General features: G+C 39.5%; 1 protein-coding gene across 1 annotated transcript in view; it reads left to right on the top strand.

Moving 5' to 3' along the window:
* Positions 1 to 3,730: 3,730 nt before the first annotated feature.
* TIAM2 (T-cell lymphoma invasion and metastasis 2) overlaps positions 3,731 to 23,727 on the top strand; it is a 59,924-nt gene continuing 39,927 nt past the window's right edge. Inside the window, exons 1-7 of the mRNA XM_010179192.1 lie at positions 3,731 to 3,916; positions 5,131 to 5,277; positions 13,304 to 13,468; positions 16,004 to 16,114; positions 16,569 to 16,647; positions 17,518 to 17,610; positions 18,237 to 18,497. Coding sequence (XP_010177494.1) covers positions 3,767 to 3,916; positions 5,131 to 5,277; positions 13,304 to 13,468; positions 16,004 to 16,114; positions 16,569 to 16,647; positions 17,518 to 17,610; positions 18,237 to 18,497 — 1,006 coding nt within the window. The 5' untranslated portion in view covers positions 3,731 to 3,766. The remainder of the gene's footprint in view (positions 3,917 to 5,130; positions 5,278 to 13,303; positions 13,469 to 16,003; positions 16,115 to 16,568; positions 16,648 to 17,517; positions 17,611 to 18,236; positions 18,498 to 23,727) is intronic.

Raw genomic sequence — 23,727 nt, 5'->3', positions numbered from 1 at the left:
TCTGTGATTCTGTGATTCTGTGATTCTTTTAGCTCATCTGTTTGTATGATTTAAAATATAATTAATTTACAGTTGTTTCTTAATGTCTGAATAGGTTTTTCACTAACCTGGAGAATTGGCTATTTTTGTTCATTACTGCTGAAGTACTGCCAAAAGTACAGGCTGCCTAGGGAGTCTGTGGAGTCTCCTTTTCTGGAGACCTTCAAAACCGCCTGGACGCATTCCTGTGTGACCTAGCCTAGGTGATCCTGCTCTGGCAGGGGGGTTGGACTAGATGATCTTTCGAGGTTCCTTCGAACTCCTAATATTCTGTGATTCTGTGATTTTGTGAAAGTACGATGCTGATGTTCCTTTGTATGTTAACTCTTAAAAACTCATTCCTGAACTAAGTCTCTGACGCAAAATTTCGTGCCCTCACTTATCACTCCCCACGTAATTACTGCCTTGTCCCTGCACCAGGTTTCCTTGTGTGAGTTCTCCTGGTGGCCCAAGCTAAATAATTCATGGTCCAAATTCATAAGGCTTCCCACATTTTACTGCTTTCTATTTCTCTTCCTTTTTCTCCGTACCTTACAGGAATCCTATTAGGCTGAATGCATTTATTTGGGTGGCCCCTCCTTGCCTTTCTCCCAGGTTCCCTCATGCTGCCACTAAACCCAGAAATCCTTACCTAACATTTGCCTGTACTGAGAACAACATCCTCCCTTTCCTCTAGGAAAAAACTTTAATGCATTTTCTAGAAATTCATATGGAGGTTTTGAAACAGTGACTGAGAGAGGATGGTTTTGGATGCCCTGGCCGCTGTAGCCAGTGGAGCAGGCAAGTGCAATGCTGAGCAGGTCATGCGGGGATGCTTGCTTGTTTTGGCATGCCTCACGTTGCTCCATATCTCTTATCTCGTTGCAGACTCACTCCATGCTGCTGTTGACCTGTGTCACCCATTGCAGCTCTCATGGCTGTCTAGTGCATCCACTTTTCCCTATTTGCTTTTGAGCCAATTTCAAAAGGGCCATTTTGTCTGTGCATGAGGAAGTTAAGTCCTTGAGCAGTCTTTCGCACAGTTCTCCTATGTGGAGCAAGATTTGCCTCACACAATCACAGAATAAGGATCGCAACAGCTAGTCTTCAGGCTGCAAATTAACTTCGTGGACCAGGTCATACTGCACTTTGAAGTTGTTGCTTTTTTTTGTTTGTGTGCTTCCCCCATTTAGCCTTCAAGAATGTAAATCTTTAGGAAGAATTATCGTAGTTTAAAAGGCTTAGACAAATAGCAGCTGGTATTGGTTCATGGTCTCCAATTGGTTCCAGACATCCCTGGTTTTGATAAGACTACAAGACAATCCCAGAAATTCCCTGCCTACAGCTTTTGCTAATGCCATTAAATGTAACATCATGATTACCAATGCTTTTGGAGCTGATTAGTTACACATCCTGCGTGACTGATAAACACAGTAATTTAATTATTTCTTCAGAATGTCCTCATGTTGTGCCCCACTCCCCCTTCTTAGTTTATCTTTATCCTGAAGTAAAACTTAGGAGAAATGTTTAATGGGTGTTTTGAAGAAGGCCTCAGAAGCACAAGGATGCCTGTGTTCAGCTCATGCTCAATGGGAACAAGATGCTCCACTCCAGCAGTGCCCAGAACAAGCCTTGCTCTGTTCCCAAGCTATTTGAAGTTGGCTTGACTCTGTACCCATGGAAGTGTCGTCCTGAAGGGAAAGACTTCACCTGAGCTTTTGGCTTTGTGAAAAGCTTTTGGCTTTGTGAAAAGCTGACAACCATGTTTTCATTCAAGTTGAGTGTCGACACAGAGAAAGAGCTCATCACAAAACTTCCTATTGGAGTCAGCCCATGCATAAAGTACTGGCAAGCAGAAAAATGTTCTGTGAGGAGTGACTGAGAGCACAAAGAATGCAAAGTAAAGGGCAATGATCAAATAAACCCAAGAAAAAGAATTATTATTGTTTCTGATATTATTAATGATATTATTTCTGGACCACAAAGTATGTGTGCTTTGTTTGTCTGTGATGAGAGATTTGATGAGTTTTTTGTATATCTCTGTCCTTTTTCTCTGGACTTTTGTGAATTGCTCTCATGATAAGCTTTTGTAAATTCTGTCATATGCTTTTAATAGTCATACCTTGAAGATTATTTTTTTTTAAGAGTATTGTAAATTATGATTTTGCATTCATGGATGTACAAGATGGTATATTGTCTTCCCTTTTTTTCACTCTCCCTGACAAAGGAGATTACCTCTTACTTCTGAAAGCATAGCCATAACTGGTGCCACAGTTTGTGAGCACATGTGTAAGGAAGCCAGAATAGGTGAGGTCTCAGTTGTAGTACAAGCCTTAGTACCATTTTTTTAACAGAGTCTTTTTCACCCTTTCATTGCTCATTCCTTCATTGTTGAAAGTAAGAGGCAAGATATTTGTTGCATTCTTGTGATATTTGGCAGCATTATATGGAAACTAAGAACTGATTTTGCTTCTAGATGAGCCTGCAGGTCATAGTTCACCTGAGATTTTTATTACATTTTTCCGCTTGCTTTTTGAGTCACAAAGGTGCTTGTCCCAACCTTGGTTAATCAAAACGTGAGGTGATAATGTCCTGTGCACCCAGGGACAGGCAGGGTGTGCCAAAAGATATGAAGTCAATACACATTAGAGAAAACGTGATGAACTTCCTCCACAGCCCTAAACCACCTGTTGAACAACCAACACGCGGTGATTGGAACTGACATTGGAAGATCAGCACTCTCAAGGGATTTTAACAATCTTTGATACATGAACTTAGTGTACATTAACCTAATGGACATGCTTTTTCTGCTTTCCCATGTGTGAATGTGCCTACTCTATTAAACACGGCTGCCTCTTTATTTGCACTGTGTATCAGTATTAATGTATATTGTACAATGTGGGTCAAATTTTAGCTTCTGTCATCTGAGTCTTGATTCAGAATTTTATTTGTCTAGTAAATATTTGAGTCTCTTCACTTTCCTAATTTTACATTGAAACTGGATTAAGCTATCTGTTACATCTGCATGTAACTGTTAGGTATGTTTAAAAATTGCATGAAATGTACGTATACATTCTTGCTTTTGGTCCAATGATTTGCACTGGGCAAATACAGCTAATTTTTGCAGTTTGCCTCAGCAAGCAGAATGTCTTAACAAGTCAGACAAAGAACCGCACACATGTTTGTGTTGCCGATATTGTCTCCTGTTTACAGATGGAGAGGCCGTGGGATGATAGTAAAGAAGGAGTAGGACCTATCAGTTAGCTACTTCACTTTGTGTTAGTGCATTAGTGTCACTAGGCAGCTTTTCTTTCAGACAGCCAGCTCTGTAATCTAAGCTCATAAAAATTAAGGAAACAAAACTAATTCCAAAAAGAGGGAGAGAGAAGGAAAAAAAAAAGAAGCCTTCGTGAACCACAGGGTTGTGTTTTTATGTAACTGCTTTTGTGGCTATCAAACTACCCGAAGTTCATGGTATGTTCATCTTGTCAGTATGCATTTAAGACCACCAGCTTTGTTTTATTTCAAGCCATCTTTTGGGTTGATGTAACACAATATGACTGAATGTGTTTTGGCAGGGAATAACTAATCTAATCCATATACCACCAGATGAAAGTAATTTACTATGGGTTTATGGAAGAGCTCGAAATTTTCAGCACAGCCCACAAAGATATTTTTCCCCTTTTAATTGTCCCTTTTTGTATCTAAACAGATCCAGCAATGGGAACAGAACCTGGAAAAATTTAACATGGACCTTTTCCGAATGCGATGTTACCTAGCTAGTTTGCAGGGTGGGGAGCTCCCAAACCCAAAGAGCCTTTTGGCTGCTGCCAGTCGTCCTTCAAAATTGGCACTGGGGCGGCTCGGCATTTTCTCTGTCTCATCCTTCCACGCACTGGTAAGTCCGAGTGCACTTTTCATGGGTGTGTTACACAAGGCCATTGTTAATATTGTACTTTGATGTGAATTGTACGCAGCTGTACCCACATGCATTGGCTCAGAAAGCCTTGTTTCCCTCTCACCCTTTCTGCCTGTTCCTTGACTGCAAAAAATTTTCTTCTGCAGAGAATTTGAAACCATGAGGAAATGGCCAAAACTTTTCTTTGGCCCCTGAGGACTCCAGAATTGAGTACTTCTGAGCTATGTCTAAAAGAGAAAGAAACCAAAATATTTTTCAGATGTAGATGAATCATTGTGTAGAAGTTTTGTCACTGCAATTTCACCTCCACAGAGTTCAAAGTGCATAGGAGATAAGTCACTTAGCATGAAAAGTGCCCAGCTCTGAAATTTCCAAAAGTGATTTAGGTCCCTCTGGGCTAAGCTGATCTTTTTAGAGGTCCCAGATGGCTCTATTTTTCAGAAACAGTTTGATACCCTTCTGAAGAGGAAATATTTTTAGAATAGACTAAAACTAGAGAGAATAAAAAATTATAAGTCACTTTTTAAGAACAGCGGCCTGTGTTTGCAAAGAAGAATGAGGAAGATCCTCAGCTGCTGCAAACTGTTGTCACCCTCTTGGCTTTAAGCAAAGTACAACAGTAGCAGGTTTGCCTCTGCTCTTTAACCTTGGCAGAGCTTGTGAGGCTGATCTTGGCAGAGAGGGTTGGGCCGCATTTGCTGCATGAGGAGTCAACCTGAATAGTAGTCCTGAAAGTCCTGTCAGGGAATGTGTTTCTCTCTGCCGCTGTTTTTATCTGTGTGGTTTATGTCATTGCTTGTTAATAACTCAATGCCATAGCACATTTATCTCTTATGTTTGGCAATTTTGAGAGTCTTTCTTCGTTTAGCAATTTCATATCTGAATGATAGGTTATCATTCTTCTTTGGAATTTTTTCATTAACTCCTTTTGTTGTACAGAGTGGTGTTTTCTCAGTTCCTTCCTTCCTATTACCTTCTAATTTTGCCCCATGACAAAAGTATTACACTGTCATGCCATTGGAATACCAAAGCAAGCTTCATCGCTGAAAGTTTAAAACGCTGTCCTTGCACATTGGCATATTACATTGAGGTGAACTGAAGTAACTCTCATTTGATGCCTCAAGTTGAAACAACTGGCAATATTTTGCTCTTATGAAAGTGATACAGGAAGGCCTGTCTCTGTATTTAAATAGATCTGCTCCAGGGATGAAGCTGCTCTCAGGAAACGTACCCTATCTCTGTCACAAAGAGTCCGAAATAAGAAGGGTTTATTTTCTTCACTAAAAGGACTGGATACGTTGGCAAGAAAAGGAAAAGAAAAGCGACCTTCCATCACTCAGGTAAGTCTTACTTGCTGGGGAATAGCATAGATGGGCTTGTTTCTCCTGGGACTCATCCTACGAGGTGCTGTTGGTGCACAGGGTAGGAGACGTCTGTCCATCAAATTTGTGTTCGCAGTCTCAGTAGATATGGCAGACTTGTAATGGGACCATCACTTGTAAAGATTATATGTCTAATTTTGGGTTTCTTTGTGATGAATAAGATTGGTGAATAAGAGGTTTTGGCCCAGTTGATTTGTTTATTATCAGCAGCACGAGACCATCAGGTTTGAATTTTTAAGAAAACTTGCCTTCTGGCACATTGCAAACTGTTCGGAGGTAGGGTTTTTCTGGAGAACCTTAACACAGTGTTGTGCTGACTTATCACTGTGACTCCGAATTACTATTGCAATGTAACATAGAGTAACACAAGTGAGTCTTCATGGCAAAAAAGAGGAGAGACTGCTGCAAAGATGGTTGTCTTTGGCATAGCCTCTCAAAGCAACACGACCTGCTTGGAAAAACCTTTTGGCCAACAGGAGAGCACTGATGTCACGCAGGAGGCCAGCTGCAAGTGCAGACAGCTGACTAATAAACCCATGCCAGTTTACACCATCTGAATGTTTGTTGCAGGTTTGAGGTGCACTCACACTCAGAACATAATTATTTTCACTATCCTTTGCAATGTCTGCTGTTTCTTCTGCAAAGCCATATTTTGTGCATTGTTCATTAGGTTACTTTGCTTCTGCTGTTCCCTGGCCCTTGCATTTTGATTTTATTAGTCAAAATTCTATGATCAGCAGTTGAAAATTGGCTGTTCTTGCATATCTGATAATCTGCTTGTGGCATATTTAAACAAGCCTGTCTGTACTCATACTGCAGTATTCCCAGAGCTGATGCAACAGATTTAGTGTTGCAAAATAACACATCAGGACTTTCTGGTCTAGTGGTTTGTATTTTTAATAGGTAAATATTTATGTGTTACACTGAGATTAAGCTTCTTTGGGTCACTGTTATGCATTTTAGCATATTGATCAAGGTGTGTTTACATAGTGAATTGGATAAGAAAAGAATACTCAAGGCTGTCTTATGAGGGAACTGAAGGAGAAATTTTCTCAAAGTTATCCTTTTCACATAATTTTGCCTGTGTTCCCTAGCAGGTATAAGGTCACTCTGCAAGTCCTGCACCTTTATTTCTTTATTAATAAAAACTCTGAGGGAAGGGATGTTATGCCCCTTAGCTCCATTCCCAGTGGAGCTGATACCTTGCGCTGTCTTAACTGGGTAATACATCCTCCTGTATGCTTTATAGCCCATGAAGGGGATTCTGCAGAGCTTGGGGATGGGGAATCTTATTTCTGTGGCGAAGAGAGGAGGCTAGTACTGCCTTCCCAGCACTTTTCCAAGCACGATTGAGGGGGCCCTGGTGCAGGCAGAGGTGTCCCCGGCACATTCTCACCCTCCTTATTCCAAACCTCACAAGTAGCTGCCTAAAAATGTATTAATTTTCATCCATGAGTTTAGGGTCTTGATTTTTTTTTTTTAATTTAACATCCTACAGTAAAATAAAGGAAATGTAAATGCCAAGCATTGAATATGAATAACTCCGGGCTATGACTCATACCCATAAAAGTGAGGAATTTTTAAGGGAATGGCTTGAAAACTGACCAATGAACCTAAAAGGTGGCTGAAAGCGGAGCCACATCCTTGCTCAGACTTGTGTGTGTGCACATAACTGTATATCAAAATCACGCATAATTGTATATCAAAATCAGAATAGGCCTGAGGCTGCCTTTCTTGTCTCTTTCAGCCCACTGTGCAACTAGGTTAAGCAGAGTAGCGGAGCTCGCGTCTCTGCTCATTGTGCTGCAATGTCTGTGTCAAACCATAGGTTAAAAATGTCTTGCTTTCTTGCATTTAATTAAAGTTCATTTGACTAGAGATGGTACGTCTTAAACTGCCGTAGCCTAGGTTCAAAATTAGATGATACAGTCTTGAACATCGTTATGTCAGAGTAGTTTCTAATTTTATCTTAATTTTATGGTTTTAATAAAAAAAAATAATTAAAAAAAGGGTTCAGAGTTTCTATGCTAGGAGTCTTTTGTAAACATCATTGAAGTGGATCAGTCTTTCACAAATCAGTTAATAAAACTGCACTGTAGCAGATGGGGGATGTCTAGGCTCACATTATCCTCAGTATCTTAAATGCTTATCTGCTTTCTTGTGTCTAAATGATAAACTGTTTTGAGAAATCATATACAATAAAATACTTTGACTACATCTGTGGGTGAGACGAGGAAGGGGAAGTTCAGAAAGCAGTGCCCTTTATTTGTATTGGATTATCCAAAAGGCTTTTGCTAGTACAAAAAACCCCCAACAAACCCAGCTCAAAACCAACAACAACCCTAAATAAAAACCTATCAGATGTAAGTTTTATATTGTCCTGATTTGCTGACGGAATTTAAAAAATGCTGCTTATGTTTATATTTGTACAGGTTATTGCCTGAAAATCTCAACATCATTTATAAACTCTCTAGATCTTTCTGTGTGTTTATACAACCCTTATCACCAAAATATCTGATTGTATCCATAGCCATTTATTGAATTTTTAAAAATTCTATTAGTAAGTGTAACACCTTTGTGAGATACTAGTAGTTAAGCTTTCAGAACACACGGGGAATGTAAGTCTCAGTTTCTGCTTTCATCACTTCCAAAGCAGACACTGTAGTCAGCTCTTTTCATTACTTAGTAGTGCAAGTTTTGGGTCAAGTATGCCTTTAAAGCTAAGCTAAAAGTTTCCGTTGATAGTGTCAAGCTAACTGCTTGGTTAGAAGAGATGAAAAACTGTAAGTTAAGAAGTTTTAGAAAACAGCAACAGTGATTTGAAATAGTTCCTTTAAATCTCTCTGAGATTTGTAGCCGTACCTAACAGTATTCTAAAGGGTGAAACCATAACTTCAAGTGAAGGGCATGATTTTAAGCTGAAGGACTTTAATCTTATTGCTAAACAGTAGATATAAAAACATTCATTTCCTTGTTTTTTCCTACATATTTGAATATGAGTGTGCAAGTAGCCTGAAAGAGAAAACTTGCTTAGATTTTCTTTACAGAGGGAAATTTGTATTTTTTTAATACATCTAGTCAGAATTAAGTGATTGGAGGTACAAAAAGATCCCTGGGGTTTAACAGCTTGATATATATTTATTTAGTTAGTTTTAATTTTATTTTTTTTCAAAGAATTTACCTAACACAGGTAAGAAATAAAAGGTTTTATTTGTTTAACCTATTTCTTTATCTGCAATGTTTTTAATAGATTTTTGATGCAGCTGGAGGACATGGATTTGCTGGTGTCCAGCATTCAGCCAACTCTGCTGAGGTAAGATACGCCTGTTCCTGAATGTATATCACTAAGTGTACAAGGCTGGTTCAGAAACCCCTCAGAGGCTCATAAAATACAGTTAGTGTTAGATGGCAGGATTATAATTCCGCTAGTGAAACCCCTTTAATGAACGTTTCCGGACATGCATGGTAACCTTTTAAAAAAAGACCCCTAGAAGCTTCTTCACAACGCTAATCCTCACAGTGTGTACACTGAGGGAGATTTGGAACCAAGCTTGTTTGAAAACATCCTTCACAGTATGGCAAAACCCAAGGCGTATTTTTCCCCTTTGCCTATATTTTGAGTATAAAGGCAAAGTAAATCTAATTAACATCTGTGGAGCATGCCATCAGAGAAGTGTGAGTTAATGTATAGCTGGAGACTGCCTAAGTAAAGGAAGAGGAATCAGCATCCCCTCAACAGTAAATAGCCGTGGTTGGTTTTCTCCAGTGCCCAGGAGGAGGAAAGCTGCTTCTCACCCCTGCCTGGCATGAGTCACGGTCCCCTCTCAGCTCCCACAGCCTCCCTGGGAATAACGTTGCTGTCCCTCAGTCTGGAAGCAAGAAGGACGCTCCAAAATCCGTAATTGCATACACGTAGGGCCACCAAGTGTTGTCTTTGTACTGCAAGGCTTATGCAGGCAGAATTCTTCTCCCTCAGTAGGCTTGTGCAGAGTCCAAGTAAAAAATTCAAATTAAGTCTTAGCCACAGGGCTTCTGGACTTTATTTTCTGTATGGTGTAGCTGGATTTCTTTAATGGCAGCATGTGCCAGACTAAAAGAGAGATTTGTCTTCCCATCTACTCCCTGTCCGTTTTTCTCCGTTTTTCCCTGAACCAGATATTCCACCAATGCCATTTAAAACTTGAAGAAGACTTAAAAAAAAAAATCATACTACAGTACTGTTCCCTTTCAGCTGAGTTTGTGTACCAGGTACTAGACAGAAAGTCAAAAGCTGCATTTAAAATGAAGTATTGCTCTTGAAAATGATTAACTGTAATGAAGAGCTGTAATAAATCTCGTGAGGAAGGTTTGGGCAAAGTTCATAATTTTTCATAAGTTTTTATGTTGTTTTTTTGTATCATTATGTACTACATGTTTTATTTTCTCATCAAGTGCATTCATTTACTGTCTATGTAAGAAAGAAATATGTAATTATGCAGCAGTTATACCACTAAGAGAGGCATCTCCCACTCACAGCTGCTAATCCTATAATGCTGTTTTGCCTTCTGAAGGTATCTTCACATTTGGTCTGTTTTTTTGAAGAATTATATTGAAACACCTGAATTCCCTTAGTTACTTTACCACTTGCTTGTTATGTCCTGAGGTGGGCAAGTATTTAAACCAAATCACTCCTCTTTTTTCAAAATAAATTATAATTATGAGGGATTTCTGGGTGAAATTATCTCCTGTTGGGAACAAAATCCTTCAGAATGTACCATTGGGTGTGGCATGAGATGGCATCCAGTTTCCACCCCAGAGACAGAAAACACAATTCATTCCTGTCCAGTCCTGTTAAAACATGGAAGAGTTTGGTCTCTCCTAATCCCAACAAGACACAAAATCTCTTGGGTGCATGCCCTGAAAGTTTCTTCCAAAGGGCTGTGATGCCAGTCCCTCAGTTTAGAGCTGACACCGTTAGGTTTGGAGGTTGGTGATGGGTCTCCTGGCCTCTGGCTTAATAAGCACATTTGGCCTTGCTGAAACCATTTGAGGAGACAAAGAAAGGTTTTGAAGGTGTCTCAGGGAAGAGATGAGGTCTGACTTCTTGACCCAGCTCTTGCAGCAGGGGTTATGTGTTCTCCGTAGCTGCTGGATAAAAGCCACCTGCTCCAAATTTGGGCAAGGGCTTGCAGCCTCACTTCCCAGGTAGAGGGTTGAACTTGGGGGAAATGTCCCTGCAGATTTTGAGCCAGATTTTTATGAAGTTTATCAGGGTTTGTTTCAAGGCTAAAAAACCCACCCCAATTTAAGTGCTAAAATAGAATTTTGGAGCTCAACCTTATTTCTAGAAAAATATTATTATTATTATCTCAACCTTATTTCCAAAACCTTTTTTTTTTTAATGGGAATTAAATACAGCGTGGGCATTTTTAAGATCCTGACATTTTAGTGAATCATAGAACAACTCAGAAATGACTCACTGTGACTCTGAAAACCGTTACTTTGGCATCAGCCCAGTTTCATTGGCTGATTTTGAATAAAACAAAACAAAACCAGCATCAAAACCTTTGTAAAATGCTACCTGAAGATCTCAGTGAATGATGACGAGTGAAGTCTGCCACGGAGGCTGTGCTTTCCCTGGAAAGGATGATAAAAACAGGCAAATAGTGGGGAGAAATTATGAAGTAACCTATCGGTCCTGCAGCAGCCCTGTGGCACAACGTGTGACAGTCTGCAAATCCTGGCACCTATTTCTGGAAAATTGGATGGGTAGTTATAACTTTATGTGGCAATGAATGAATGAAGTATTGTGGAATTAGTCACTGCAGGCATAACAGGAAAAAAAAAATCTCTATGTCAGATTTTCTGAGACGGAAAATGTGGATGAAGCAACAGTACTTGACTGCAGTTAAAGTACATAATCTTGTTTAATAACAAAGGTGGGTTTATCTCAAGGTGTGTGCTTGAGCACTGGTGTACATAGCAATGAAAGCGAAGTATCCCACATTGACTACTGAACTTTCTGTCCTGTCTCAAAAGCTTCTGGGAAAAGGGTGACCTTGAACCTATTTCTCATCACCTTTCTCTGTGTTTTGGGTTCGTTTTTTTTTCATCTCTGGCAATAATGAGTTTTATTTCAGTTGCACAGATTTGAAGAACTAGTGTTGCAGTGCAGTAAACCATGGTGGTAGTTACAAACCTCTGAGCTGCTGGGAGCATCTCCCTAGCTGAGGCAACATAGCTTTGGTTTTCCCTGAAGGAAGGCACTGGAGAATTCAGTCTGACTCGTTCCTGCTCAGCTCTCTCAGCCTTCCCTTTCTCCTTTCTGTTATTTGCACCGTGGAAGCAGGTCAGCATTTATTCCCAGGTGCTTGATTTAGTGGTGTCTGAGAGAACCATGCTTCTATGGGAGTTATCTTCTTCAACCACACTAGTGTTAGGAGCAGTCTGAAACCACAACCACCAATGTGAAAATTCACCTGATGTAGATTTCTTCACTCCATTCATTGCAGTAGCATAACAGAATTCCTGTTATGTGTAATAGTTGCTGGATTTTAGTAGGATTTCCGTGGACCTATGTGAATTGAAATTTCATTTTCAACTAGTTAAAAGGCCAGTTGAGCAAGAGGCGTGAAATTCGTGAATGTGATTAGTTCACTAATATTATGCTGCCAAAACTAGCATTATTCTGGCATAAAATTATTACTGTGCCGTACTCTGGGTCAGTTACAACCTGAATTTCTGCATTGTTTGGTAATTACCTGAATAGGATTGCTTACTGCATAATTTTCACAGTCATGGTGGTTATTTGGAAAAACAAAATAGTACTGGTCTCCCTGTTGCTACTGGTAGATTGTTGTCAATAACTTTGCTGCCTGTAGCAAGGGAAGCAGTCCCTGTGCAGTGATTTTCCTGCAGCTTTTAATTGCAGTGCACTCCTGGGCTTGTGCCCCTGCTGAGCCAGAAGGAAGAATTGCATAATCAAGGGGCTTTATGGAGGCAACAAAAGCCGTGAACCCAAACAGGAAAAAAAAACCAAACCAAAACTAACAACAAAAACCCAAAAGAAAAAGCATTGAGGAGGAAAGCACTTCTGAGAACAGCTCAGGATATCTTAACATATGTCTCTGGTGGCAGTTTTGCCACTTTGCAGGGTTTTTGTCCCTTTCCATTGACTGTGAGGGGAATCCAGGGAGCCTGTCTCCATAGACTTGAACGTCTTGACATTTAAGTGATGTGCTCAATAGGCAAACCCAAATATATAGGTTAAATTCTCAGTTTTGAACAACTCTCAGTGTTTTTCCATCTCCTTGTGTGGCTTCCTTTGAAATGCATAGCCTGAAGTGCAGCACAGAAGAAAGTGTGAAAATGGAAGGGTGAGAAAACAACAAGGAATTTATTCAGGGTGGATGTTGTTATTTGATCAAGTGGAGTGGCTTTGAAACAAGGGTGAATGTGAACCAAAGTGGTAAACAGGATGATACCCTGTGCTAGCTATGAAACAGTATGTTCTTAAACTGTAAATAGAATAGGAGCTCTTTATTCCTGTTTTAGTCCTTTATTAGGCTATGGCAGGCCTTGCTCCACAGTGCTCTCTGCTGGAAGTTTACTATGTTATCATTTTCTGTCAAAATGACAGTAATTCCGTTCTTTTTGCATTTGTCAGTTAGGTAGATTTGTAGTAGTCAGTTCTTTTTAAGAATTTATTCCTTGTGTGATATTATGCCAGGTAGCTAAGTATTTTCACTTCAAGTTAAATCAACAATTAATATGATATAAAGGCATAAAAGCCCATCATGGGAATGCAGAGGAAGTACAATCCATTCTTAAGAAAATCAAGCCTTCCATAGTGAATGAGAGCAGGTAACAGAACTTTGTCCCTGTCTTGCCATGTGGAAATACATGTCTAAATACATATCCACTGCAAATTGCCAATGTAATTGTACTTTTGGGGTTTATTGCAACATCCACCTAATGTTGTATGTTTCTTCCTTGTTTCCGGCAGCAAGTCGATGACTTTTTAAATGTCTACTGCTCAGTGCCAGAGAGCATCCAGAAGGAGGGTGCTTGGGAAGCACAGACTTATGTCCATTTCTGTGATGGCCAAGGAGTGGCACTGACCCTCAAGCCAGAGCACAGGGTGGAAGATGTTTTGTCTTTGGCATGCAAGGTACTCATTTTTTTTTGTGTGCGATTGCACCTTGTCAATAGCTGTGGGATTGAGAAGGAACAAAATACATTAGAGGATGCCTAAATAGTGAGAGTGTAATAGCAGCATCTCCCTGTCACTGTATTAAGGCACATTGCCGTGTTTCCTTTAGTTGTGTTATTTATGTGTTGTAGCCAAGGTAGCAGGGTTGTGGGAAGGTTTTCAAGAAGCATTGCTTGAGGCAGGGCACAGTGCAAACTTAAAGAGCAGTGACAGTTTGCCAGGTAGTCATCCCCTGAGAAATCTCAGCACATGTCCACTCTACATTATTATTGCAGTGCACCCATTTGTTCTGTGTAAATTAGCCACAGGGGAGTAACGGAGACTGGTTGAGTTAATGCTAGGAGATGAAGACATTTAAGACTGCTGTTACAGAGGCTATCGTATATATTTGCTTCTTGGGACAGAAAACTGAGTCACAGGTTGAAGGTAAAGTAGAAATACCAGTTTTAACTGCACTCAAAAGACCAGCATCGCTAGAACATCGTAGTGTACCTAGTGTCTGTCTCTCCACATGTCAGTGCTTGAACTTAGCTCTAACTTCATGATTTAAGTCACTTAAGTTAAGCAGACAAGCTTTTGAGAATACTAACTTTTTACTCCCAAGTTCTGTTTTCTGACAACTGGTAAATATAGTTTATTTACTTCATAAGGAAAGGCAAAAACCAGGAAAGAAAGGAGTCCTGCTCTGTACAAAATCCAGCTGTAGCTTTTGGCATAGGTTAGTGTGAACTTTCAGGTGAGCTCATTCAGCTGGTGTGAAGTTAATGAATTTTGAGGCCTTTAATGGAGGAAAGTACCCAATTTAATGGCTTTTTCCACCTGGTAATGTTGTAAATAAAAAAAATATGAAATTATTTTAAAAGTTTTTTAAAAACTAGGGTTAACTATAGTTTTTAAATCAAAATAAGCACACAGCTATAGTCAAGTAACAATGCGTCTCCATGACATCACTGAGAAGAAATTTTCTCATTGCTTGTCTTGATGGAAACTGAATCCTGGAGAAACAGTTCATTGCCTGGCTTTACTTTTTAAAATTCGCTTTACTAGGCTAAGGGGATTGTCTGAGGCATTATGTGACCACCAGATGGCACGGTAGAGCTGAAACATTTGGAAATGGTTAACAGTGACATGCAGGACCCCTGAAAAAATAAATAAAACTTATAAATGTCAAATTAAGTTGAAAAGGAAATTCCTTACCTCTCTTACTCCATAATTCAAAAATATTTTGTAACTGTAAAGCTGACTTTTAATTTTTCAATCTCTGTATTGCATGAAAATTTTGTTTTAAATTATTTGGATTTTTTTCTTAAACATTTTTCTGTTTTATTCTTTCTTTCTATTCTGTGTGTAAAGCTTTTCATAAGCATTCTGTAATGCTGAATACTTTCTGCTCATCTATCCTGGTTCTTTTCCTTCTTACATTTTCATTATGCTCTGGTGAGTGTAAGGAATCTTTCTTCTTAACAGAACATGTTTGACTGTTATGTGTATAAGGATAAAATTCAAAGGAGTTGTTTGTTTTTTTCCCTTCATTCATGCTTTATGGGGTTTATATTTTTCTCATTTCTGTTATCCATCTGAGGCTTTTGGATAGCACATACAGAAAAAAATGTGCATTTGAATACATTTGTTCAGGATATAGAACACATGCAACTCATAAACTGTTACGCATAATAAAATGTAAAGGTAATTACTAGTTACTCAGTAGGTTTAGATTTTTTAAGTTGCAGAGATGCATTAAAGAGGTTAAGTAACCCTAAGGAATAAATGTTGCTTCCTCCTGTTTTAGAAATGTATATTAATACGCTAAAATGAGGTGTTTTGTGCAGTGCTCATCAGCATCCTGATTTTCAGAGGGACTCCCATCAGGGGCTCCGCGCTTTCAGGCTAATATCCTTTGGGAATATTCCTATTTCCCTTTGATATCCTGTTGAGATGGGATTTTTGCTTTGACCTCACGTGGTGAAAAAAAATAGGCAAAACTCTCTGATCGTAGTTGAAACCCAGCAATAAAAATAAAATCCAATAAATGCAAACCCTTAGGGACCTGCTTCCCATCCCATCCCCTCTCCTAACAGCCCATACATGCATATGCATTTTCTACATCAGAAGAAAAAGTTGCTGAGCAGAACTGAGTCATTAAAGGTAGTGACAGAAAAAGATGGTTGTGAGTGTAAGTTCAAAAGAACAGAAAACAGTCGTGATAACTTTGGAAACATATAGCAGTGCTCAGTTAATGCAATAGCCAAGACATAGAGTTTATGAAAGGATTTGGGAGGATCATAAGGGAAAATGGAAATTGCACTTGAAACTTATCTTCTAAGCAATGTGGCTAGTTTTGTTTGTATCACAAAAATAGCTAGAAAATGACTGCTTGAAGGTTTCTTTTGCATGATTCCTAAAGAGCTTTTTGTGCATGTGTGTCGCTTCTTTGTCTTCTGGGATTCTGGAAATAAATAAAAAATCCCAAACCCCATTCTCTTTATTCCTTAGATGAAACAGCTGGAGCCAAGACACTATGGCCTACAACTCAGAAGACTGGTTGATGAAAATACTGAGTATTGTGCTCCTGAACCGTACGAATATATAGTAGACCAGGAAAGTGTGACTCCTTTTAGATAAACTTCTGTGATGTCTGTAGCTATAGTTGAATTATCACCCAAGAATATGTGTGATTTGGATCTAAAGTAAAGTTTTAAAGTTCTGTATTCTGCCATCCTTGTTCACACAGTCCATGCCTTTGCAGACATTCGGGTGACTAGGCACTACAAGCACTCTCTTCAAGAACTGTCTGAAGATTTAAGCAGGGCTTCTGGTACAATAACAAAGTGTCAGTCTCTACTCCGGGCTGAGTCTTCTATCTTTAACTTACTCTGCATTTATTCCCACTGATACCAGTGATGCTTGCACAGTAACACAGTTCTCTGTGTAAAGACAGCAAGTTTTAGCTCTTTGTTGATGTAAAGAATATTGTGCTTATTTCCCATGCTGTACCATTGGGGTTTGTTGCTTGCAGTTTCATAATTTTATGACTTCTGTAACTGTTTTCTTCCAACAGGTGTATGATGAAATAGAAATTTGTCCATTAGATGTTTTTCATGTCCATCTTACAAAGACTGAAAACATAAGCGATTTTGGTAAGTTTAACCAAAACAGCTCTCAGAAATTTTTCTCTTTGTTTTTCTCATTGCTTACTTTCTCTTCCCAGGAATTTTCTGTCTCTTGAGAGCAGGTAGAGCCATCCTTGATAGCTCGAAAATCTGAGTCTGCAAAGGACTTGAGGCATTATAAGACCCAAACCAATTGTTTTACACTGGCAAGAACATTTCTTTTGTCTTTGGGAAAGGCCCACTTCCAATAGATTTCAATCAGGCCATGGTGAAGGTTTTTTTGGTGGTGGAATCATCTGTTGGAACAGTATCCACAGAGTGTCCTTTGATTCAAATTCTGGCAGGCTTTTTATCCATGGGAGACTGTTATGCCTAGGAATAATTACATGCCTTGCAAAGATACCTTTGTAAGGCAGCTCTGTGCTGTTCTTTAGCTGCAGACCAACTTTTTATACCAACTTTGTTGGTATAAATTATTCCTTTCTGGGCTGTCTCAGTCTCTGGTCTATATGGATTTGCTGCTTTATAGTATGGGTTTGCAGGTTTTGGATCTGTTTAAGACACCTCTATGTCTGGTGGACGCGGTGCGGAACTCCTACTGTAACAGTGAGCTGTGTTATTGAAATGTCACATGAGGCTAAGGTAGAAAATACTTTATTTGAAATGTAATTTTTTTTTTTTTTTGTACAGCACATGGGTTTTTTTATATGACATTTCCTGGAAGTTGTATTAACTTTAACAGGCTTTACAATGGCAGAAGCAATGTGATAATTTTTCTATGCTCTGTACATGTGTTCTCAGGAGGAGTATCCTCCCTCTGATTGTGTAGTGTCTGCACAAAATAAAAGGGAAATGTTTCCAAAAAAGTTTAATTTATTTAAACCTATTTTATTTCAGGTTTTGCTGTCACGGCACAGGTTGATGAAAACCAACATCTCACCCGTATATTTGTAAGTGATGTTCTCCCAGATGGACTGGCATACAATGAAGGTATTGTATCATATTTATGTTTAATAGTGTACTTCATTAATTTTGAAGTCCCAGAACATGAAGGAGCTTTAGTACTGCTGTTGAAATGGTTCTTGCTTTTACTATTCATAGTTTTCTTTCCTGAAGACCATGGAAATATGTGATGTTGCTGACCTTAAAAGGCAGTGGTTGCCACTGTTTAGATTTATATAAAAGCTGATAAAGACTCCATCCGCTGTTGTTACAGTTTTGTATGAATTATTTGATCTGCCTGACAAGTGCCTTGTTCTTCCCAGATAATGAAATATGTGTTATGGTGCTGTACAGAGTCATGAGGGGTACCTCTAATCTAATATTCTTGAAAGTTGTGCTGTACTCCCACCCACCAAATCCTGTAGCATCTTTAGAAAGAAACAGCTCAATTGCTGTACTCTGTGTAACACCTTTCAAAGTAGACATGAGGTCCAGCTCTATAATTACAGCACAAATAAAGCTCCCATCGGTTCTAATGGACTTGTGGTAGTTTTAGACTATTTGAATTAAGACCATAAAAATAAAAGGTGAATAAGGTTTGGTTTGTGATCCTTTACATTTTGTATTCCCTTATTTTTATTTTGTTTTTCTTCTTTCTTTTCACATGCTCACAGGACTCCGAGTAGGCAATGAAATACTGAACATAAATGGAGAGGCTGTTTCCAATCTTGACCTCAGGCAGATGGAGTTACTGTTTTCAGAGAGAAACGTAATGCTTACTCTGAGAGTGAACCATTATGGGACCCAGCAGCCTTTATGTGCATCCTGGTCAGACGGTGACATTTCTAGGGACCCAAAGTGTTTGTTACCCCCTCCAAACCAGTCTCAGCTCCTGGAAGAGTTTCTAGATAACTTCAGAAAGAACACAGCAAATGGTAAGAGGTTTACAATAATTTTATTACTTTCACCTCACTTCAAATATTGCTGTTTTTTAAAACTCAGTTATGTTTAAAATTGTTTTAAGTTCCATTTATGCCCCTTATCTGTTTGTTATTTTGTTATTTCTAGAAAGTAGAACAGAATATGATAATTTCTGCAGAGAAATTATATTCTTTTAATTCTCTTAACTGTCCTGTATCATCTCGGTTACCTCCAATACTTGACTTTCAGAGGCAGAAGTATTATTCTGTATTTAACATGTTTTACATATGGTAATGTATCACATACATTAAGGATCCCTTAAATGCAATAATGATCTTCACCTCAGAAAGGAGTAATTTAGCTCAGCTCCCACCCAATGATATTATCATGTTCCCATTGGATACAGCCACTCACTACCTAGAAGAAAGCCGATGAAAACAGCTTCCTCAGGGCTTGTTTTGTTACTTCCTGCTCATATTTCTTACTCAGTGTAATACAACTGTATTAAACATCAAATGAAGGACATAACCTAATAGCGCTGTGTCAGGGTGAGATCCTGTTGGGTTTCTGTATGAGGAACATGAGGCAGGGATGGTGCCAAAACCCTGCATGGTAAGGAGTGCTCCTGAGGGACACTCCAGTCTTGCAACCCAAGGAAGGTGCCAATGGTCACTGCTGGTTTGACTTTTCAGCTGAGAATAGGAGGTGGCACATAGAAGGTCACTGCCACTCTGGGTGGATGAGAGCCATGGTCAACCTTCCCTTCCTTTAGTTGACCTTACTTCACATGAGAAATACATCTTGTGACACCAGAATACTTGTAAGTGCCTGTCTGAAATAGAAGGTCCCCTTCCTTCCCATACCTTGACTATTTTTCAGACAAGATAGAAGCAAATTTAACTCTAGTTTCTTGAGTGTAAATGGTGCAGTTTTCTTGCTGCACCTCTGGGTGATGCTAGTAAAATTCTGCAGGAAAGCTAGCCAGGCTGTGCGAGGAGAGCAGCAAGAGGTACAAAAAGGGATCGATGATTTTTGTATATAATTATGGTAGCAAGTGTTTTCTGACTGGAATTTTTTCATAATTAAAAATGGGAGAAGAAAAGGAATCACATAGGAGACACTGCTAGAATTGATTTAATTATAAAGCAATTTTATTAGGTCAGCTTTTGAAATTAAAAGAAATCTGAATACAAGATTTGTGATACAGTAAGTAGCATCTCTCTCAGGGGCCTTTGTTCAATTTAAAATGCCATTAAATTGACTAGTGGCACATAAAAATTACTGTCATAAAATAAAAATTATGATAGAGTTAATTAATTACATAATTATACTATGACTATAATTCAGCTTGTTGGCTTGATATCATAGGCCAGCATTACCTGGAGTATTCAGTATAATAAATGTGTGTGTCCATTCACTAAATTCCTCATTCCTCTGGGATAAATTCGCAACCTATGCAAATATTCTATTATAATAGGAAATTACTGGAGTATGTATTATGTTCTAAGTACTAGTGGATAAAGGGACAGAGTATATTTGCTTTTCTGCTTAAAAGCAGCTAAGGAAGATTTATTTTACTCTGAAAGGGAACAAATAGTTCTAAACTAAGCTTTGTGAGAAGGACTTTCATGTTTATTGAATTCGGTGCTTAGTGTCTGATCACCTGATCAGGTTCAAATGGAAACAGAAAAAAATGGCATTACTTTGAGTTAATAGATAATCATAAAGGGTTTAACTGTTCTATGTCCTGTTACTTACTCAGGAATTGAATAAGATTTTAGATAAGAAGAGGGAGAGTATTTAATGATCCAAGCAGGGATTTGGAGGCCAGAGACTCTTAAATTCACATTCAGTGTTTAATAGTGTTCTGTCTCCTTTGGTAGAGTTGAGTGAGTCACTCTTAAGACCACAGTTTTCGAAAAAATTTCTGACATTTCTTGTCCCTGTTGAGCCTCTTTTTCCAAAGCAGCACCTTTGAAAGTCAGTGCCAATGGAGGGGGACCTTTTCCAAAAATCAAGCACAATTTGGCTCCAGGTACATACCTGGAGTTAAAAACCTTAATGTTTCTGCTGTCACCTCCCTGTTTTTTAACAATTAACTAACTCTATTTATCCTCTTGAGTACTATGAGTATTAGTGAGCTAAAATTAACAATGTGCTTGGAAAATGTAAGTTTTCAGCACGAAGACATGCAGTAATGCCCTAATATCACAGAATTATAGAATGGTTTGTGTTGGAAGGGGCTTTAAAGATCATCCAGTTCCAACCCCCCTGCCATGGGCAAGGACACCTCCCACCAGACCAGGTTGACCAAAGCCCTGTCCAATCTGGCTTTGAACACTTCCAAGGAGGGGCATCCACAACTTCCCTGGGCAACCTGTTCCAGTTTCTCACCCTGCCTGGTGCTTGGTGACAACTACCAGCCAAAAGCAAAACAGAATTTGCTTTCAATCACTGGCTTTGTATAACTTGGGTGGTAATAGCTTGTCCGCATTTGTTTACAGTTTTGCAACTGCTTAGCGTTACTTTGATAAATGCCTTTTCCTACGTATTCTGCTATGCTGAGGATGCCCAATTATACCTTATATCAAACTTTGGCAGTCTTTACTGTACAGAAGGGAAGTGATTGGTTTTCTCCAAAGCCACAAACTCTGCCACTCCTAAAAACCATTTCCAGGGAATTTTCTGTGAGAGTGATTCATTTTCTCCAAGGGGTTGCTATACCCTTGTAGCTGTATTTTGGACCTGCTGTGGTCATATCATTTGATCTCCCACGTGGCAACGCTATGTGCTCACTGCTTAGCCACTTGGCTAGTAACAGGCCTATCCTGGAAAAGAAATGAGGTGAAATACTTTTAAAAAATGCACTCATAAATGTGGAAAACCAAATAACAGAGCAACTACATTTGCTCCAAGCTCCAGTGCTAAGGAAATTAAACAAATATTTGTGTAGAATTAAAAAATGAGGGAATTGGACTGGAGTTCTTACAACTGTGGAGGAAAAAAATGCCTCATTTTAAGGTGGCATGGATATTTGAGGAGTAAAGAACAGAGGAGGCATAAGAATTGAAAACTGTATATTTAGGGCAACACCATGTGGGTTAATGGTATATCTATAGAGTGCTAAGGCAGAAGGTAGAAGCATTAGTAGGTGTGAAAACTCATTGCAGTGTATGAGTTGCTGTCAGAGTTGGGCAATTATTTCTTTTCCCCCGGCAAGTGGGTTTTTGCCAATAAAGCTGTCATTTCTGGTTAGCTAACACTGTTGAAATCAACCCTAATTTGTAAATAGATCCTGTTATTAAAAGAAAAAAAAAGTGTGGGGATAGCAGTTTAACAAGTTTCCATAAAGAAACCCTTTCATCTAGAAGGGTTAGAGAGCTAAATGGGAAATAAACCATTAAAAAAAAATTAAAAGTATAAAGATGGACATACTGTTCCTTTGCTCCTTCTTGTACTCCTGATCTTTAGGGAAGGATGCTTTCCTTCTGTGCAGGCTCTGGGTTCTTGTCCAGCCCATCTTTCTAGAGGTGCAGTCCCAGGAGCAGTGAAGAAGGCTTGGGTGCTGCTGATAAGGGGGAGGCTTACTCCTCCTCCTCTTCCTCTGCACTGCCTTAGCCCTCCCTTCCAGCCCCATAACACTTGTCCTGCCCCTGTGCTGGTGGCTGCACTTGCTGAAGCCCTTGATGAAGCTCATAAAGGAGAAGACTTTCTCTTTTTTTCTCCACTCCTGCAAACTCGGTGAGTTGAACTGGTGGGTGCAGGGTTTTTGACAAGGGCTGGAGCCAAGTAAGCAGGAGCAGGGAGTGGACAGGTGCCGGAGGAGAGCTGGTTGCAAGGAGAGTTACTGTCAGAGACGGCAAGCTCTCCTTCAGCCGACTGTCCCACAGAGCACCTCCCCAGCCATTTTGGGGCATGGGTTTTGCCCTCGGCTTTCCCACCTCTTGTGCTGATCCCCAGGCAGCAGCACAGTCTGGGATGTGCCTGTTGGAGTTGAGGTATTTCACATTGTAGGAAGCGTGGCTGGAGTCAGAGAGAGAGACACAAGCTTTGTGCTGCCTGACAAGTAGCTGTGTTGGAGAGAAGCAATGACATTTCAGCTCCTGATCTACTAAATATTGAGATATTTTTTGCAAAATTTAACTGCTTCAGGAGGAGGGTCAGTGGTTTGAACCTTCACATGGGAGGTGGGCTCTGTTTTCCAAGACATGAGCCATTTCTGATTTTAATCTTAGTATGCACATGCAGAAACAAAGCACATCAGTCAGCCACAATTTTAACTTTGATATGACTAAATTATTTTTAAAAATGTGTTTCTACTAATAATGGGTTTGGATTCAATTCCAAGGTACTTTCTGTTTCAAATACACTTGACTAGGTGGTTTAGATGCCTCTATAATGTTTAGTTGCAACTCCCAGCTTCTCCAGGAAACTTTTTTCCATTCAGCTTTGTCGGATACCACCAAGTTGAGAGAAGAAAAGGGAGACAGAGGTTGGCTCTGCAGGCAGCTGGCTGGATGCATGTCACTGCACAGAGCTCTCCAGGTAGCACTATCTGCGTCCTCTTCCAGCCCCAGCCCAGCCTGAATATCAGAAAGACCTATGTGTCCCTCTTAAGAAAAAAGATTAAGTAAGGAGGACATGAAGCTAAGGTGGTCTGAAGCCTCCAGCAGCTGGTGGCATTGCCTGGAGTGCTGGCTCAGACAGCTCTGCTTATTGCTCTTTGCCCATCGTTTTACCATAACGTTTAAAGCATTTAGTAAACAAAAGTAAAACTAAAACTTAACTGAAAAAATTTCTAAAATAACTTCTAGTTCTTCCCAAATGAGGTCCTGTTTGTTTGCCTAGCTGCTATTTTGACATATAAATTTTCTTCGTTGTGCAGTAGGGCATGGCCTTCATTGCACTGTGTGTGAAGAATCGAAGAAATTTGTTTTTATTCTTTCAGAGGAAACTCTTTAGAGCTCAGAATAGGTGAATATTGCTTCTTAGCTTCCCAAGTCCTGAAAACGCCCACAGTCCTGTTAGATGTGGGCCCTAACCTGTGTTAGTTGTACAGCTCTGCACGCATTGCTCCCTCTTGCCTGGTGAATCTAATACCAGATATCCGGTGGTATTGCATGGTGTGAGGCAAGACACTAGAAAAGCAGTCCCTCTTTTTAACATAGATGTGTAGTTGTCTACGTAGCATGACTGCTTATCTGCCTGAAGATCTATGACTCTGCTGGGCTTTCTTTTTTCACT

The sequence above is a fragment of the Mesitornis unicolor genome, unplaced genomic scaffold (assembly GCF_000695765.1).
Source record: "Mesitornis unicolor isolate BGI_N332 unplaced genomic scaffold, ASM69576v1 scaffold23462, whole genome shotgun sequence".
In the NCBI taxonomy this organism is placed as follows: Eukaryota; Metazoa; Chordata; class Aves; order Mesitornithiformes; family Mesitornithidae; genus Mesitornis; species Mesitornis unicolor.
The sequence above is the reverse complement of the archived record's forward strand: the minus strand, read 5'-3'. Positions and strand labels throughout refer to the sequence as shown.